Source organism: Dermacentor variabilis, chromosome 11, assembly GCF_050947875.1.
Source record: "Dermacentor variabilis isolate Ectoservices chromosome 11, ASM5094787v1, whole genome shotgun sequence".
NCBI lineage: Eukaryota > Metazoa > Arthropoda > Arachnida > Ixodida > Ixodidae > Dermacentor > Dermacentor variabilis.
Window position 1 is genome coordinate 71,541,138 of NC_134578.1, and position 18,358 is coordinate 71,559,495.

At 49.6% G+C, this 18,358-nt stretch overlaps 2 protein-coding genes across 3 annotated transcripts in view; both read left to right on the top strand.

The window, feature by feature from the left end:
- LOC142563328 (uncharacterized) overlaps positions 1-13,100 on the top strand; it is a 28,625-nt gene extending 15,525 nt beyond the window's left edge. The window contains exon 2 of the mRNA XM_075673888.1: positions 12,744-13,100. Coding sequence (XP_075530003.1) covers positions 12,744-13,100 — 357 coding nt within the window. The remainder of the gene's footprint in view (positions 1-12,743) is intronic.
- A 4,115-nt stretch (positions 13,101-17,215) lies between these two features.
- LOC142563162 (anoctamin-4-like) overlaps positions 17,216-18,358 on the top strand; it is a 58,844-nt gene continuing 57,701 nt past the window's right edge. For both annotated transcript variants that reach the window (XM_075673708.1, XM_075673709.1), the window contains exon 1: positions 17,216-17,307. In XM_075673708.1, the coding sequence (XP_075529823.1) occupies positions 17,296-17,307 (12 nt within the window). In that variant the 5' untranslated portion in view covers positions 17,216-17,295. The remainder of the gene's footprint in view (positions 17,308-18,358) is intronic.

Below are 18,358 nucleotides of genomic sequence, written 5' to 3' on the forward strand. Positions count from 1 at the left end.
GTCAGAATTTGGACCAGGCCCACGACGTTTGTCTGTTCTCATGCTGTATATCTCAGTTCCTGTTCTCCGTTACTGCTCTGTCGGTGCTTCTCGAACGATGACATGTACCGCCCATCGCTGTCTGTGCAGTGAGGTGGCCCATGTGACATGCAGTGTGTGGCCGTGAAGGCGCGCTCATACCTTGGAGCCACTGTGGTTCTAAGCAAAATCTTGTAGCATAACAGTGTCGTTGACATCGAAAACATTCCTTAATTCCAAAAGATTCTGTTCACAGGGTGACTCGTGAAGTCCAAGATGATCCGCGTAGGCATGATTTGGCCTGATCGGAAGTTTCAAAATGCACTCTTTGCAATTTTCACTATCTTCGTTCTGTTGAGATGAACATTGTCGATGAAGGGAGATGTCTTCTAAATTATTTGTGATCCAGCAGCTTTGCGTTACTGTATGCTGAAGGGAGACATTTTGCCCTCAACGTTTCTGCATCGTGAAGCCGGGCCTTTAATCTTTGCAGAGGTCCCCATCAAGGTAGTCATCTCAATTATTCGGCTTGCTGCTTCTAAAGAGGCTCCTAGTCCAAAATGCTACCCCGCCCTGTAATGCAATTTCTTAGCAAGATCTACATGCACAACAAACTACTTTCTTGCTGAAAAACGAATGATGACATAATTATACGTTCTGCCTTCAATGTTTCTCGCAGCTGGCCGGAGCATAAGGCTGAACAATTTGGAGGTCTTCTTCAAAGCATTGTATGTGATTACAAGTTGCATATACTCAGAATAAGCAAGGCTTTACACACTGCATTTAGTTATATAACATTTTTGACCGCTTCATTACACTTTCGCTTTAAATAGATTCTAATATATGCGCCTTACTCTGCAAACATTTTTGTTGTGGAGAGAAGGTCCTATATCCGTCGAACTGCCGCTGACCTTAACGTGTCTTTCTGCAGCTAGCATGAATGCTTTGTTCAATTATCAGATTGGAAAGCTAATCTTACGCACGTATCTTACATCGAGTCTAGCCTGCTGAGTAAAGTAAGCCGCATTCGACAATGTCAGTCGATTATCGCGGTCGCCTTTACCCTGATAACCTCTCGTTGAAATTCTGACGAATGTCGAGGTTTGTATCGACCGTGTCTAGAGATACATACCGAGCTTCTCGGAGAGTGATTAAATATGCAGCGAAATTACGTCGTATATATAACGGCCGGATTCGCTATGCACATACGTGAGAAGAAGAGATGGAATTATTAATGGCACTTTCTCCGTAATTGCTGCAGTCAGGACCAGTCGCCATACAAACAATCATCCCATGTTTTGTTATCTTCAAGTTGTTGGTAGAGGGTTTCCTTATATATGTTATCGATAGTGTTCGAGGGGGCGGCGGGTAGGGCCATCACATCGTTCAATGTTTTGGTTCAATGCGGTATACTAGCCCGGGAGGGGAGGGAGAGTGGAGTGCATCGCACTGTCTATTGTTTCACTTGCTTTTGTGTAATGCAAAAAATGACTCAGAGGGCTACAGAATGACTTCACATCCTGTTTAATGATGCTTTAGATGTCCTATAACAGGTTTATTTCCATGTCTTTGAGAATAGGCACGCGAAATCAGAACCTGCCTGTATAAATTGCTTTAAATAGATTTAACGGTCGTTGAAACAAACTAACACTTATAGGTCGTTTCTTCATATACCTCTTGGACATTAAATTTTCATAAAGTTGATGCTTTAATGAACCCTCAATCAATAAAGCGATCAGTAAAGCCATATTGCCCACGTGTATATTTCGGACATCTTTCTGGCATGGCAAATAGAGATGCGGAATATTTAGGGTCGCCACCTGGCCAGTATCCCAGCGGCACAACCGAGTTTTCTCTAGGGGAGCCGGCTACCCTTTCGACCCCCATACCGCCGCGTCATTTGCAGGGTTTTCGTGTATTGCTAAATTGGCGTATTATACGCTTCATTAAAAACGCTGTGTCGTTCGTTCGTAGGTACCAGACTGCTGACTTGTCGCAAGCGCATTCATGCCTCATTTGCCAAACTTTTCGCTCTCTTGTTGGGAGATCACTCCTTTCAACATTTTTGTTCTTTTTTATTTTTTTGGAGATTTCTATAAGCATATTCTTTGCTTCTACCTTATATGACTTTCTGGCGGTCGCCCACTGTTGGCGCAACCAGAGAGAGAAGAGAGAGAGAGAAGTGGTTCTTGTGGGGAAGAAGGAAAGGCTAGCACTATTTTCTGCAACCCATGCGGGAGCATGGCTCAGCGCCAGCAGGGTGACGGAGATGGGATTAAAAGAGAGAGAGGGTAGGAGGGGGAAAGGTAGAGGGTCGTAGAGATGGAAGCGAAGTAGTGGCGGATCACGAAGCCCGAGGTGGTGGGATGGCCGTTAGGCCATCCGTCTTTGTAGAAATGTCCTATAGTCTCGCCGAGAGCCTCGACGAGTCGAGGTACTCGGCGACACTTAGGAAGGCTGGTAGCTGATTACGACAGGGGAAGAGGACATGTTCCTGTCGTGAACATGGGAGCCCCAGGTGGTGGAACTCTTGTAGAAGTCGACCGCGGTGCTGCAGGTGAGCAGGGAAAGCCAGCAGGAGGTGCTCCAGAGTCTGGTTCACCACAGGAGGCACAGGCTGGCGAGGTGGCTTTCCCAAGGCGGTGCCGGCGGGCTGCCGTCCAGTAGCAGCCAACTCAGTCGGAGCAGCAACGAGGCATCCCTTCGTAGGAGGCCGTGCTGTGGAAGAGGCCGTGGAGGCCGGCCCAGGGATACCCGTTTGTCCGGGTGGCAGGCGATGATGTGCCAGCGCAGCCTGTGTCTCGAGAAGTCTGCGGCGGTTACAGCAGGGCTGAGCGGGACGCTTGAGCGGTGGGCACTTTTTGCAAGAGTGTCCGCCTCTTCATTGCCCGGGATCCCCACGTGTGCCGGTAGCCAATGCAGAGATACTGAGCATCCCGCGTCCTGAAGGGCCGTCAGTTTTGAAGAGAGCAGCGCTACCCCAAGGCTAGCCCTGTCAGGGTTCTGTAGGCAGAGCATCGCCGCCTTGGAGTCGCAGAAGATGGCTGCCGGGGTCGCTGGTAGCTCCTCTGCTAGTAGGTCCACAGCAAGGTGGAGTCCTGCTAGCTCTGCTGCGGTAGAGCTTGCATGTCCCGGGAGATGGCACAGCTTGCTCTTTCGTAGGCCCGGTGCAACGCAGGCTGCTGTGGATGATCCCGTCTCCGGTATAACGGATCCATCGACGAAGATGTGAAGGTGGTCCCCAAGTCTCTCTTGGAGGAGAGAGGCTGCCGTCTGCTGCAGGGCAGACGGCAGCCCTGGCACCTGGCAGCTCCGTCGAGATAGGGATTGGTGGTCGATGTGGTGGGCGAGGCTGTACAGCATTTGCAGTCGTGTCCCCAATGACTTCCTTATAGAGGCCACAGAGCCGTCCCATGTGTGATGCTGGCCGGGAGCGTAGGTGGGTCAGGAGTGCTTGACCATCTGCGGCATGGTGTAGGCGATCATTGTGCCGTAGCCCCTGTTGTAGGAAGAGTAATGACAGGGGCAAAGCACCTGCCTCAGCCAAAGTGGCGGCCACTTGTGAGGTTCGGGGAACGCCAAGACGGAGCCGTATTGCTGACCCATGTTGCAGCTCCAGTTTCCGCAGGCGGGGTGGGGGCAGCGCCACAAGAGGGAGGGCATACAGTAGCCGTCAAGTGACTGCAGCTTCAAATAGCTGCAGCGCCAACCTGGCGGTACAGCCCTGTTCTCGGGCAAGGAGCTGTGAGATCGCCTTGCGGACCCGAAGCGCCTGGGCGCACAGGGCCTTCGTAGCCGGCAGCCAGGTCAGCCGATGGCCAATGCGCAGTCCCAGGTAGGTGACTGCATGGGATCTGGACGCCCTCCAACCGCAGCCGGCCAGCTGAGCGGTGGGTTGATGCTCTGGGGTGCAGTAGCAAGGCCTCGGTCTTTCTGGCCGAGATGGTAAGGCCGACGCTGCACAAGTAGGCAGCCGCAGTGTCCAGGGCTCTCTGCAGGGCCGCACGTGCCTTGCGGATGTGTTGCGGTGGTCCCCGCACCCATAGGGCGATGTCGTCCGCGTAGATTAAGGACTGCACGGGGAAGTGAGGGTCGATCGGCAGGGCAGCAGGCAACCGTGCCTTGGCCAGGTTGAAAAGGAAGGGGCTCACCACTGACCCCTGTGGCACGCCTGCAGCGACTGGACGGGGGGGGGGGGGGGGCTCTTCGATTGACCCACACGTACCCTGAGGGTGCGGTTGTGCAGGAACGATGGGAGGAACTCCCGCAGTTTGACACAGATGCCGACGAAGTCCAGGCCCTGCTGGACAACTGCGTGAGGGAGGCTGTCGAAGGCACCCTGTACGTCGATCAGCAAGAGCATCACGAGGTCCCCGCCGGCCTTGGCGTCCTCCAGGGTGGACACCATGTCAGCGATGGAGTCCGTAGTGCACCGCCGCCTCCGGAAGCCAGTCTGTTGGTCTGCCAGGAAGCCGCGAGCACGGGCCACCCAGTCCAGTCGTGCCAGAGCCATGGCCTCCATCACCTTGCAGGCAGCGGAGGTGAGGGACACCGGTCAATAGGATGACAGTTCCCTAGCCGGTTTTCTGGCCTTGAGGATGGGTGCCACAATAGCTGTGTGCCATGCCTCTGGCACCTGCCTTGACTGCCAGATCTCATTGAAGCACTCGAGCAGGCGCTGTTGCTCGCTGGTGGCCAGGTTACGGCCTGTCGTCTAATTGCTCCAAAGCTGTCCGAAAAGGGCACTCACCTAACCTTCGTATGTGGGGCAGTCACAAGGGAGACGTTTGGTCGTTTCTCCGACACCACACGTGCTGCAGTTGGGACTGTCCGCCATTCTGATTAGGAAGGAGTAGGCCTGCCGTAACCGCAGAAGCGCAGGCCACGTGCACAGGCGCCGTCGACGTACTGTTTCCCCCTCTCCCCTAAATGGTCGGCTGCGTGCGCATTCGTGTCCATGATACGGACGCTATTCGCCCAGGGCACCCCCATCTCCATGGAAACGCATGCGGAGAACGCATACGGGGTATAGAGGTAAACAGCTTCGCCGTGAAACACTTATAGAGCTGCGCTCTAATTTCGCGTTAAGAAGTATCGTAATCATCGGTGAATTTCTTTTCGACCTGCCCAGTTTTGGTAGGAGAATGTACCGGCTCTTATCTCTGTGTTCTTTGCTCGCCGCTAGAGCATGCGCTGTACATATGTATACCCCCACCTGTCGCATACTTATCGCCCCATCATTTGTGCACGTTGCACAACACTAATGTCATTGATGTAAGTCAGGTGTGTGGGTCGCTGTTCCGCGGTTGTTGTGGAACGACAGTGCACGGGGCTCGCATTCTCAGCCGTGTGTATTATTTATTTATACAGTGCATTCAACTATTATGGGATTTGAATTGCCTATGGAGTTGTCATACTTTTTCTAAACGGTTCGCGAACAGGAAAATGGTCTTAGTCGCTTCGAATCCTTTGAAGTAAATATTTGCAAATAGCACTAGTGATTTGCTTTCGAAAGGCAAAAAAAAACTTTCTCTAGTCCTTATCGCCTTCATTTGTGGAAGCCTCTGTTTCTTTTTTGCACCGCATAATCGTTTATTCTGTTTCCTGCAGAAATTGCGTCATTGTTCGTAATGGCGGCACCCGGCCCGACCGCTTCAGGCCGATTGAGTAGCCGTTACTAACTTGTTCGCCCACTTCACGGGAAACAAATTGTGTAATACAATTTCTCTTTCCTTCATCTCACTTTTGCAGTTTAGTTTAGGTGCTATCTCGGCTGTCTTCTTGAGACTGGTTCTCATTATAGCGCATGAGGGCCTAGATTGTGATAACACGCAAGCTACTCGCTATGCCACTAGCTTGGATTAGCATGACTTCACGCAGCATAGGTTTTTCTGGGTTCGTGTAGCTCGTGCCTTGAAATGATCGGAACACTCACTGAGTTATACAAGCTCGCGAACTCGTAATTTTAATGGACGCAATGGTGAAGAATGAACGAGGATCTCAAGACACGTGGCATTCGTTCCACAATCAATGGATGTTGACTAACCAGGCGAAGCCTCAACACTGTCGTAAAACGCTTACATACTCGCGCATAAAATGCTACCCTGCGCTAAATGCTGAATCTCTACATTGTGTACATCTCTACATTGTATACATCTCTACATTGTTATTATTAACCGAGGGTCCCGTGGCAGTCTTTGACTTTGGGACCCTCGTCTGTATATTGTGTCTTACCAATTCATTGTATTTAAAGAATAATAAACTGAAACTGAAACAATTTTTGAACCTTTTCAGCTTTCATTTGCTCACGAAAGCTCGCGTCTCAAGACCACTGTAACGCTCATTTACGTTAGCGATCGCGCGAACGTCGTGACAACGCTTCCAAAAAAATTTCTCGACTCCTAAAGCACCCTTGGCAATCAGCCTTGATCACGTGGGAGCTAGATAAACCTTATGGTTTCAATTTCGATTTCTGATTTCTAAGCCGCGGAGAGGGGCACCTGGTTTAGCCGCGTTCACCACAACGCGCCATGGGTCCGTCCCGTGAAGGCGTTGCGTCGACGGCAAAGGGTTCGGCAGACCGATTAAGGGAACACGGCTAGAGGAAGCAGAAGCCGAGTGGGCTTTGGAAAACGCGCAGTAAATGCCGTGATCGCACTATAGTCGCGCAAACCTGAACTTTCTTCAATTGCGTGCGAACTTTCTTCAATCGCGTGCTTTCTTCAATCGCGTGAATAACGAATTAACTATTCAGTTCGAAATTGAACGCCTGCGCACCTCTTCAAGTGGCAACCGCGATAGATTGCAATCTTGCTTATGTGCGGGTTGTCGCGCAACTCGGCCTTTACGCAAGCTCGCAGCGCCGTACATACTAACCGCGCACCTTTCTCGCTGTCATTCGGCATTGACGAAGTGAAAGGAGTTCTGACACGAAAGCGAACTCTGCCTGCAGACTGGCTTACGCGGACTCGGCCGTGCGCCGCCTATCGATATGCGTGCATCGCTATATAGATGCGACTTAGCATGTCACGCAAGCAATCATGGAAAGGCCACGTATACCCGTCGTGAGGAATTTCACACGCCACCACTTACTTCTGCTGCAGCTGCTGCTGCTGGCACGGAGCTACGCTCCGACATTTACATGCCAGAACAAAATAACAATAATGCAACACGCGTGTACTGCTCAGTGCGTTTCTTCATCATAATGCATTCGCGAGGTGTTCTCACGAAAACGCAGGTGCTGCCACGTGGTCACTATACTTACGCAATTTTTTCCCCGCCTCCGTATTGAAATACTACGCACCTGTATATTCTTCCCGACGATCCGACGCGGTTGGGGCGACGGAACAAGTTACGACACGTCGCACAGCTGAGTGGCGTGCAGAATGTGGGCACACTGGAATGCTAATAGAAAAAAGATGCAGATATAAATAGAAAACCGCAGATAATAGCACGGCTCGCCTGAAAAGGCAGCGGGCCCAGCGTGGTTGTCCCACGTGCACCATTCGAACCTTCGACCGCGGCTCCGCGCCCCTCCCCTCTCCCGTAGCGAGACGATGCGACAAATGGGTCGCCGACACGCTAAGCCTGGGCCTCGAAATCGATTTTCGAGGTTTCGTCTTCAGCGACGCACACAAGGGCCGGCATGTATAGATTGACGCCGTCAAAGGCACGGCATCTCTGTTGGGCTACGTGGCATGGTTTGGGGTCGTATGTACGCTTTGCAATTGCTGCTCCCCACTCATTTCTTGCCTTCTTGTTGTTTGTTTCGAAAGGCAAGCTTCCATGGCTACAGAAGCTGGAGCAGGGTACACGTTTTAATTCGACGCTCAAAGCATCCTGCGGCTAGGTTAATTTACGCGCCCCTTTAGATGTCCAAAAATATGTCGCGTGGCTCGCAGCGACGTGGCACAAGCTCGATTCACGTGGTCGTTTTCGTTGCGCCCTATGCTGTGGGCGCCTAATGCGAAGTTGCGTGTTGTTGGAATCACGTGTCACGGTGCACTTGTGAGAAAACGTGGCGTAAGTGATAATCTTCCAAAAAAGCTCATATGCTTCGCCCGCTTCGGCTTTTACATATCATTGAGTTCTTCAAAGGGTAAATTCCTCCATTTGTAAAATGAGTCTCCGGTTTGTGCTGGGGGCATACATTTTAGTGCCGTTTGTTCAATGTTTACTCGGTCTATGTTTACCTGGACAACAGCTATTGGTGCTCCACAAATCGTAATTAAAGTACTCGGTACGTGTCAAGTACATTAACTACGAATTAATTAGTTTATACGATTGCTTAATTAACTGTTTAAATAGTTAATTGAGTCTGTTTCTCATTCTTTTTTTTTTCGGGAAGCTTCTACATAAGCGCTCGAGAAAAGTAGTTTCCGTTTTGGGAAAGTTTTGTCTAGCAATATTTTTGCATATTAATCACAAAGGCTATTACATGCTCATGTGTAAGACGCAACACATTGAACGCTGCTACCGTTTGTCAAACTTGCATCGGCAAAAAACGATCACGTAGCTTCCACTCTAAAAGAATGCTCCACTCCGCCACGTTGAACTGAAGTGCTTAAACGCGTAAAAGGTTTACACTAATCATCGCCGCTATGTCGGACGTTTCATCCAGCCGTGTTATGAGGTTTCTGTGTACAAGCTGTTTCCGTCTGTCGTGGACTCACGACTGTAATAAAGCAAGAGGACGCATGATAAGAATAATAATGATACGTAGTTTCTAACGCGAATATTTCATTGTCTGTTTGCTTACCTTCTCTATCGTGGGAGGGAAGGGAGCTAACTCGGTGTCGCCAAATAGAAACGTTTCTCGCTGTACTCAACGTTGACCGACAAATTATATCAGACAACGTAATCAACGTTGACCGACGTAATCAGACAATGTGTCATTACATGAAACCTGTACATATAATGTCGACTGTCGGTACCTCTAAATAACACAGACCTCTTAATGGAATTGCACATGATCTTCAACGGCTTCATTGATTTCCTTAAGCTTGTTATATTTAAGCCACCCTATTCCTGAGCCAGTGTGTATGTGCAAATTGGTATGTACCCGGTTATTGGCGAATCCTCCAGAATGCGTACATGTCACCGTGACACAAGGGCCATAAAATCCTTAAATGCACTGGTAAATGTGCATTATTATGCATACACCACTTATAAAAATTCCCTCCGCAAGAAGTGTAAATCAGCTTCGTCCTCGCAAGTGCATCTCTGCCTCGACGCCTAACGCTGTGCATCACCTCATTTTCCGAGGCCGACACAATCACGAACCTGGAAGACTGGTGCGACAATCTCCGTCGACATAAACAACGCCACACAAAGGAAATCGCCAGGACGGAAGAGTCCCCAGAGGTGGATCCCCACTTACTACACTTGTGGAATGCCAAAAGGGGCCTTACCCGCCGCTGGAAAAAACAGACATATAACAGGAAACTGAAGACGCGCATAGCACAAATAACAGCGGAAGCAGAAGAATATGCCATGCAACTCGCCTCAGCGAACTGGTATAGATTCTGTGACTCCTTCGGTGGCACGCTGGACACGGCCAAGACGTGGCACATCCTCAAGGCCATCCTGGACCCCACCAAAACCAAAGGAGAAGGACACACGGCTCTGGAACGGTTACTACACACCTACCCAGGCAGCCAACAAGACCTCATCGATGCCATCAAGACCAACTGCTATGGAGATCCCACTCCCACACACCCATGTAGAACACCCTACACAGGACAACCCAACCCACTAATGGACGAACCTATCACCGAAAACGAATTGAGGGCAGTCATCGCAGCCACCACCCGTAACACAGCGGCGGGCACGGACCAAATCACGAATTCGATGATCAGGAACCTGAGCGACAAGTCTATCTCCGCGCTCACGGCCTTTCTCAACCAACACTGGGAACAAGGTACGGTACCGGTGATGTGGAAACACGCACGAATAATCATGATCCCTAAACCGGGCAAGAAACTGGCAATTGAAAACCTCAGACCCATATCGCTCACGTCCCGCCTCGGCAAGGTGTACGAAAAAATTATAAACACCAGACTACAGAGACACTTGGAAGATAACAAACACCTGCCGGACACCATGTTCGGTTTCCGCGCAGGCCTGTTACACAAGATGTGCTACTTCAAATCAAGAAAGAAGTCCTCTGTAACGTTTCCCGCAGCGGCGAACACGTCATCCTAGCAATCGACATCAAAGGGGCTTTCGACAATGTCAGCCACCAAGGAATCCTAGAAGGGCTGGCCAACACCAACTGCGGCGAGCGAACGTACAAGTATGTTCAGCGCTTCCTGAGCCACCGCACGGCGGCGCTGAAGATGGGAGAGATCCAGACTCCAGTGTACCACCCTCCCAACAAGGGCACACCACAAGGTGCTGTCATCTCTCCCACGCTGTTCAACGTCGCCATGATCGGTCTCGCAAGCAAACTTCAGGACGTAGCAGGTCTTCAGCACGCAATCTACGCAGACGATATAATGCTCTGGACCACAACAGGGTCCCTCGTTGAAAAAGAAGAACGGCTGCAAACTGCAGCAAATCTCATCCAAGATTACGTCAGCCAACGGGGTCTACAATGCTCCCCCGAGAAATCTGAGCTCCTACGCGTCTGGCGAGGCCGGGGTAACCACACAGTCTCCACAGACCCAACAAGAAGACTCGAGGTACGCCTCAACGGGGCCTCACACCAGAGAAGCCATTGCTGAGGGTGCTGGGCATGTGGCTGCAGTCCAACCAGCGGGCCACACACACCCTTACAACCAGTGTCAAGGTGATATCACGCATGATCTCCCGCGTAACATCCAAGAACAGAGGCATGAAGGAAAGGGACACCCTCTGACTGGTCAGTAGCCTGGTGGTGAGCAGAATCACATACAGCCTGCCTTACTACCGCCTCACACAGTCCGAGACAAAGCAGGCCGACACACTTTTGAGGATGGCTTTGAAGACCGCTCTCGGCCTGCCGATGAGTACATCGACTGAAAAATTATTGGCGCTAGGGTTGCACAACACCCTCAGCGAACTGACAGAAGCCCATTACGTCTCGCAGCAACAGAGACTTGCGCCGACTCGCACGGGCCGGCAGGTCCTACAAACCTTGGGGTTCCCAGGAATAACAACACGAACCCAAGAAACCTGCTTGATACCTCGTCACGTCCAGGACAGGTTTCACGTTGCCCGATACCACGCAACATGGACCCTAACCTACACTCCGGCAGGAGGAGGGCAAGGGCCCAGTACATGGAGAAAGCGTTCAGGTTCAGTACAACGGCCCGTTTTTACGGACGCCGCCATGTATGGGACGAACAACAAGGGCGCTGTTGCAGTGGCATGCGACCGCCGAGGCAACGTTACCTCCGCGGCATCGACCCGCCCCTGCACGATTACGGAAGCCGAAGAGCTGGCCATCGCGTTAGCCATCCGCGAGGGCCTACACGCAAACCAACCATTGACGATCCTCACGGATTCCCAGCAGGCCTGCCGCAACTTCCTACAGGGTAGAATTGGAAGACCTGCTGCACAAGTCCTAGCCGGAATACTCAAGGAGGACTCTGAGGACTTCACCACCCAAACCATCATCTGGATACCTGGCCACACTGGCATCACGGGCAACCTGCAAGCCGACAGAGTAGCTCGAGGATTCGTACATAACCGAGCACTCATCACGCCGGCTGCAGAAGACCTGGACCCTGTCGACCTCGAGTATTCAGCCATCGTGAACTACCAAAGAGGGCGTCGCTTGCGATATCCACCACCCCATCGAAACCTAAAGACAGAAGATGCCGCTGCCTGGCGTAGGCTCCAGACAGGCACTTACACGAACCTGCACATATTACATCGTATACACCCCACAGCGTACAGGGACGAATGCCCATGGTGTGGGGCCACACCAACCCTATACCACATACATGGGAGTGCACACTACACAACATAGAACACCCAGACACAAACACAACGAGGGAGCAATGGGAGGCACTGCTGTCCAGCTCGGCCCTCGACGTCCAGCTCAAGCTGATTAAGAGAGCTGAGAAGATGGCAAGAGCCAGCGGAGCCCTGGACTAAGGGTCCCGACCATTAGCGGTTTTTCTGATTATTCTTTTAATAAAGTTTATCTGTCTATCTATCACCTCATTTTGGTGCTTGCATTTCGACGTTGCTTGTGAGCAGTGCAGTCAAAAAACACACACACAAACATTGCTTGCAAATAAAGTTGTTATCCACGCGGTGCATAAACATAAATATTGCATTGGATTACGTGCTGCATAGGGTTTATAACGAATACGATTCTACGCATCGCATTGAGTTCGGTATTGGCGGCTTCCCTTAAGCTCAACGTCAGATATATTGCAGCCTGTGCTTTGGATTTGCACATTTTTAAAGCAACTAGCTCCCGTCGCCTCTTTCGCCCATTTTCGGGGTGGGAGGCGGCTGAGGGCCTTCTGTGTCGATGCAGAATTTCGCGCGCTCGTCGACGCGCACGCTGTCGCTCGATAGCTTTGGTATGTCTGAAGTTTTAGACGCTCTCGTCGGTGGTGTCGCTGCGTCACATTTCCCTAGTTTGATGCTATAACTCTTTGTGGGCTTAAGCAAAAAGAAAGAGTGAAGGTGGGTATGACAATAGGCATAGCAAGAACAAGGGCCTGGTGGTGCAACCCACCACTGGGGGATAAGGCCGGTCAGTTTTACCAACCAGTGCTGTCGTGCAGAATGGCGAGCTCGGCATTGGCGGCACTGCGACCACCGCGACGGCCGCTAACGCGGAGGGCGCAGACGCTACCGAGGCCGAGGTCGCAGCGGACGGCGTGGCCAGCCCGCCGACGCGCCACGTGGGCGTGGTGGCGCCGCGCCGGGCCCAGGACGAAGAGCTGCGCAGCCTGTACTTCCAGGACGGGAAGCGCCGCATCGACTTCGTGCTCGCCTACCAGAAGGGAGACGACTCGGGGGCCGAGAACTACCGGCGCATCTTCGAGGACAACCTGCTCAAGGAAGGTCTGGACCTGGAACTCGAGGACGCCGCGGCAAGTGCCATAGTTTTGCTTCTACAGCCCGCGGACTGTACGTGATAGGATATGAAAAAAACTTGCGGTGTGTCGACTATCGATAGATGCAAACCGCGGATGATCTTTTTTTGTTGTTGTTGTTGTTGTTGTTGTTGCAATTGCTGCCGCTTTTGTAAGGAGAGTCTGCTTTACGTTGTCACCGCGCGGGAGACTGCTTGTGTATGTGATGCTAGCAATTCCGGTATCTCGATTTTGAAGCACGCCGCTGGTGATTGGCAAACATGCACGATTCTCGTGTACGTACGAAACGCGGGTAATCTGTAAACCACTGTGACTAATAACCGAAAGATTCATGCGGAATGTCTATCGAGTACGGACATTATGATAAAAAAAATTTTTAGTAGCACTTGATACATGCCGATTACCGTGCAGACGATAGTCCTGAAATCACGGTATACTCGCCTGCAACATAGACCGGTTCGTGCCACGTCGTGACACTTTCTTCGTGTTCGTCGTTTTGTAGCGTAGCATTCTTTCGTCAGGTATACGGGGTCATTTCCTGCGCCATTTTGTTCGTCCTTGCGCTTCGCGTCTTAAAAAGCCGTAATGCCATCTACAGGCTTGAATGGGTGAATAACTTCTGCGGGCTTACCGCCACCTACTACTTGCGAGCGCACGAACCTCCGACGCGATATTTTTTTCAGAAAGCCGCCACGTGCTGGCACACATCCACCCAAAGCCCAAACCCTGCAGCGTTGTAATGCAATAATTACGTGTGGGAACCGTGGCGCTAGTGTCCACGGCAACTGCGAGCTGGGCGGTTGAGCCGGCGTGGGAACGATGCTCAGCGCATAGATTTGCCTAAACATCGTCCTTCTGGCTTCGAACGGCTTCGTGTATTTGTAAACTCATCACTTTGAACAGATTAATGTGCTATAAATAAATAAACAAAGACCATGAACGTTGTCCGACGGCAGGATTCGAATATGGGATATCTTGTACAGAAGCCTGATATTGAAATCACTACACCAAGGGTGAATCTTATTTTCTTTTTATGCGGCATTCAACTGCTCAGCATGAACTTATGGCACTAAGTTCATGCTTAGCGTTGCAGCTTCTAGTGAAACGTTCCCCCTTCTTTTTGTTTTTTCAAGTAACGATAGCTGGTTATGCGGCTCTGAGTGTGCTTGGATATGTCAGCTCTTGTTAGTCGGATGACATTGAACACTAAATTTGTACAATGAAGCCACCATTGTTTCGGGAGGGAATCACGCCACAATACACGTTTCGTATCTCTGTATAATTTTCTGCAAATGGGAATGCCCGACATTTCTAAATACAGTGCAGTGAGGATAATAACGTCACTTTCTTCAGTGATAGCTGGTAGCATGTGTGTAGCGATCAATAATTAGTTAATTAAATAACTAGGGCATATCCTTTAATTACTTCAGCACAGATGTTTCAGTTGGGGTATCGTAGCTGGCCAGTGCTGGGGGGTGCTAACATAGCTGGCACCACCAGACTCCCGCAAGCTTCGAGCTATTCGTTCTCAAGCAGCAGCATCGATGCATTTCGCGGCAAACCTTAATGCAAGCTTGGCGAGGGGGGTCTCGAAAGTCGGGCTAGTCTCCTAACTTCTGAAAGTGTGCTTACTGGCCTCCCTTCCTGCTTTCCATGGTGACTCTTCTTGTTGTATATAACTAAAGCTAATTCCATGGGGAGTGGCAGTAATAGGCAATCGATGACTACTACAAGTTTACAAGCGTCCGCCTCCACGGGCCAGCGTGTTCTCGAACAAATACGCTGCAGTTGCTGTTCATGTTTCAAGGACATGGCACAATTGACCACGAGTGCTTACGTGGCACGAGTTACCCGACAAAGTGCGAATTTCTGGCCTGGTAAAGCACTGCGCTTGTAGTTCAATGGATCACAGTGTAAGTCGCAAGGACTGTTACACTACGGACTGACACTTTGAGTTTCATCCAGTTCACCTCCCTGCCTTTCCCGTCATCTCTTTCTCTCTCTTGGGTTCCGGGCTCTGCCTACAATAGTTGAAAATGTAGGTTTATTGATATTACATTGTATGTTATTCAAGTAGCGCAAACAGGAACAAGTCATGACATGTGTGTGTATGGGTTTTTATATCTTCTTTTCACCGTATTTCTCCTTGCGCTACTTGAATACCCCACGAAAAAAAATTCTAATTCTTTGGCAAATCCCACGAGCCGCAACATTTTGTAGCTGAATGTAGGCACCTACCGAAATAACGTGTGTTTTCCAGCATTGCACGTCTTTGTGCTCTAAGCGTCTTTAACATTTATGAATTCTGCGTCATCATGTTGAATGCCTACACTGTAAGATAATCGGCACCCTTAAAAATGAATAGTGATGTATATATATCTGTACTCGCACCTTTACACCAAAAAGGGTGTAAGGAAGTGAGTTATAAATTGATACACACCCTTATTCACTTTAAATGTGCATATTATATTACAGTGCAATAGCAAGTCTTCGAGCTCATGGGCGAATCAATAACTTCACTAGACAGCTGCCAGACAAACTTGAATAAAATTCGTTAAATTTAAGAGAGAAAGCTGCGTTCTAGAGATTGTCGGGAGCAGAATTTCTATTTATAGCCTCATAAACTTTACAAAAATTGCCGCATATCTGTCAGTCTTTAAAAAATGAAGCACAGAGCTCCCAAGTTTCGCAACCCCGCAACAAAAACAGATATCGCAGTTTTGTCAATTGACTCTGTTGAAGCAACTCAAGAAGACGAATGTTATAACTAAGTTTAGAGCCTACGTGAAATTGTTCCAATGTTTACGAAGGTTTCGTAAAAGACCTCCTCAGAAATCCTTTGTATATTTCAGAGTGGTGTGTAATACATCACATTTGCCTAAATATCTGTTTAAATATGGGCACTTTACATAAGCCTGGTATTGTTTCTTGTTGCCTATGTGGAGTCCCTTTTTACTGCGTGGTTTTTTCGTACTGTCAGTGTTATCACCATTTTGCATTAAGGATTTCCACTTTTATCCTGCTTCTATTCGCGCGCCTGAAGCGCTTACGATATCAGGTTATTAGTGTGTCGCAAGGAATGTAACCCCATTTAGTGTAAATTATCCCGCTCAAGACAGATCTTGGTATAAGACTTCACATTTTTGTAGGCTGGAGAATTCAATTCTCGAGTTTAATTAAATTCTCAAGGTGTCTCAAGTGGCCAGTCGCGGGACAATTTTGCTTGTATTCACGGACTTATTTCACGATCGGAGAAACAATTTTATGGAGCACGTATTGGGGAGCAGAAAGCTATACAGGGAGTTTTTCATCTTGCTCTACATTTTTCTCACAGACACTTTTCACCTAAATGTAATAGCTGAGAAGTTGATTAAATAACTAAAACTAATTTTCTAATTAGGCGGTATGAAAAAAATAATCTTTCTCCAAGCGACCGCAAGGACGATTACCTTGGTTCGGTCCAGCTACGTGGCATCTGAATATTTTTAATGTTTGGCTCAAGTTACGTGAAGTGCCCTGTACATCGCCTCATGCTGTATCTAGGCATTAGGTGTTAAGGTAACGTAATTTGTGTGTTAAATTCTCGAAAATTTTAGAGGAGAACAAGTAACACGTCAAGAAGGTGACTGGGGTTCAACGTGGCTTGAAGCTATAGTTATACGAGCGAAATCTCTGCTAAGCATGGTTAGACATTGTTCTTCAGTGCTTCTTCCCAACGAGCTATATCGGCAGGGTGCTCGGACTCAGCCCGGCGCTTGCCATGAACAGTTGACGCGATCGCACCGGCGCGGGCTTCATCCGTGGCGACACTGAGCGACCATAACCCTCGCCTAATCACGTGGTACACAGCGGCGAGGCTGGAGCGAGCGCAGCGGCGACGCCTCTTCGCAGCAGATCACGTGACGTGACGTCACACGTTCCCACTTGCGCGCCGGCGGCTGAAGGTCAAACACGCGCCGAGATTGGCCTTGGGAGTTGTACCTCGAGGAGTAGAGCTCTCGCTCTAAAACACGTGACTTTATAAACAATGCAACAAGATAAATTATAAACCGTATGTTATAAAATATGTCATAAAGGACAATACAAGCATTGCAGGAGCAAGTACCCCAAGCAGCAACTAATTCTTTTTTCTGTTCATCGGCACACGCAGGCGTCAAGAGACGGCAAGACCAACTTCCTGAAGATCCACGCCCCTTGGAAAGTACTCGTAAAATATGCAGAGAAGCTTCACCTCCGGATGCCAATCAAGGTCAGCTCTTTCGTTAGCTTAATCGCGCTAAACCGCAATACTTCTGTAAAAGTAATTTTCTGGATGCCGATATTGGCGCTCGTTATTTGCCCTTTATATACGCCGTTCCATACATGGCAGTCAATGCTGTGGAAGCTAGAGAGACTTCTTTCAGTGCCTTTACCCGCCGTGGTTGCTCAGTGGCTATGGTGTTGGGCTGCTGAGCACGAGGTCGCGGGATCGAATCCCGGCCACGGCGGCCGCATTTCGATGGGGGCGAAATGCGAAAACACCCGTGTACTTAGATTTAGGTGCACGTTAAAGAACCCCAGGTGGTCGAAATTTCCAGAGTCCCCCACTACGGCGTGCCTCATAATCAGAAAGTGGTTCTGGCACGTAAAACCCCATAATCTATCTTCAGTGCCTTCGTTCGCACTTGGATATGGTGCGGTGTTTTTTTTTACCGCAAATGTGCGCAACTGGTTTTTATATAGGCTCAGTATTGAAGGAAACAAATTTTAATCCTTAGAAACAAGCACACCGTGGTATACGGCTGCTAATGCATTGTTTTTGAAGATTATTGTTTTTGTTGTTCTTTTCGGGTCTTTTATTTGCGACCCGTTGCGAGGAGCCCCACGTGCATGCTGCCGTGAGCGCACGCCATTGAACGGAACGCATGAACGGATCGCGCGGAGTGATAACTTTACTTGACCGAACTTCTCGCGTAGCTTCCACAGCGTTGGCTGCTCTGTATGGAGCGGAGCATAGAACCGCAAAATGGAACTAGCGAGTAAGCGACAGTATTAAACACAAATTTTGTTAGATGAACGCGTTTCTTTACTCAACGGGGGTCGATGCGCCCGCCGCTCACAATATCACAATGACGATAACGATGATCATCGTTACGCGATCGTCAGCGATATGAATGCTATTGCCTCATCTCCCATCTGCTCTGAGCCACGCTAGGGACGACGATGTTTACGACCCATGCTAATGCGCGAGTGGGATCAAAAGATGTCTGACTGAAGTTTTAATCTGCTTTTTTCAGAAGGCCAATTGTTCTTGTTTCTAA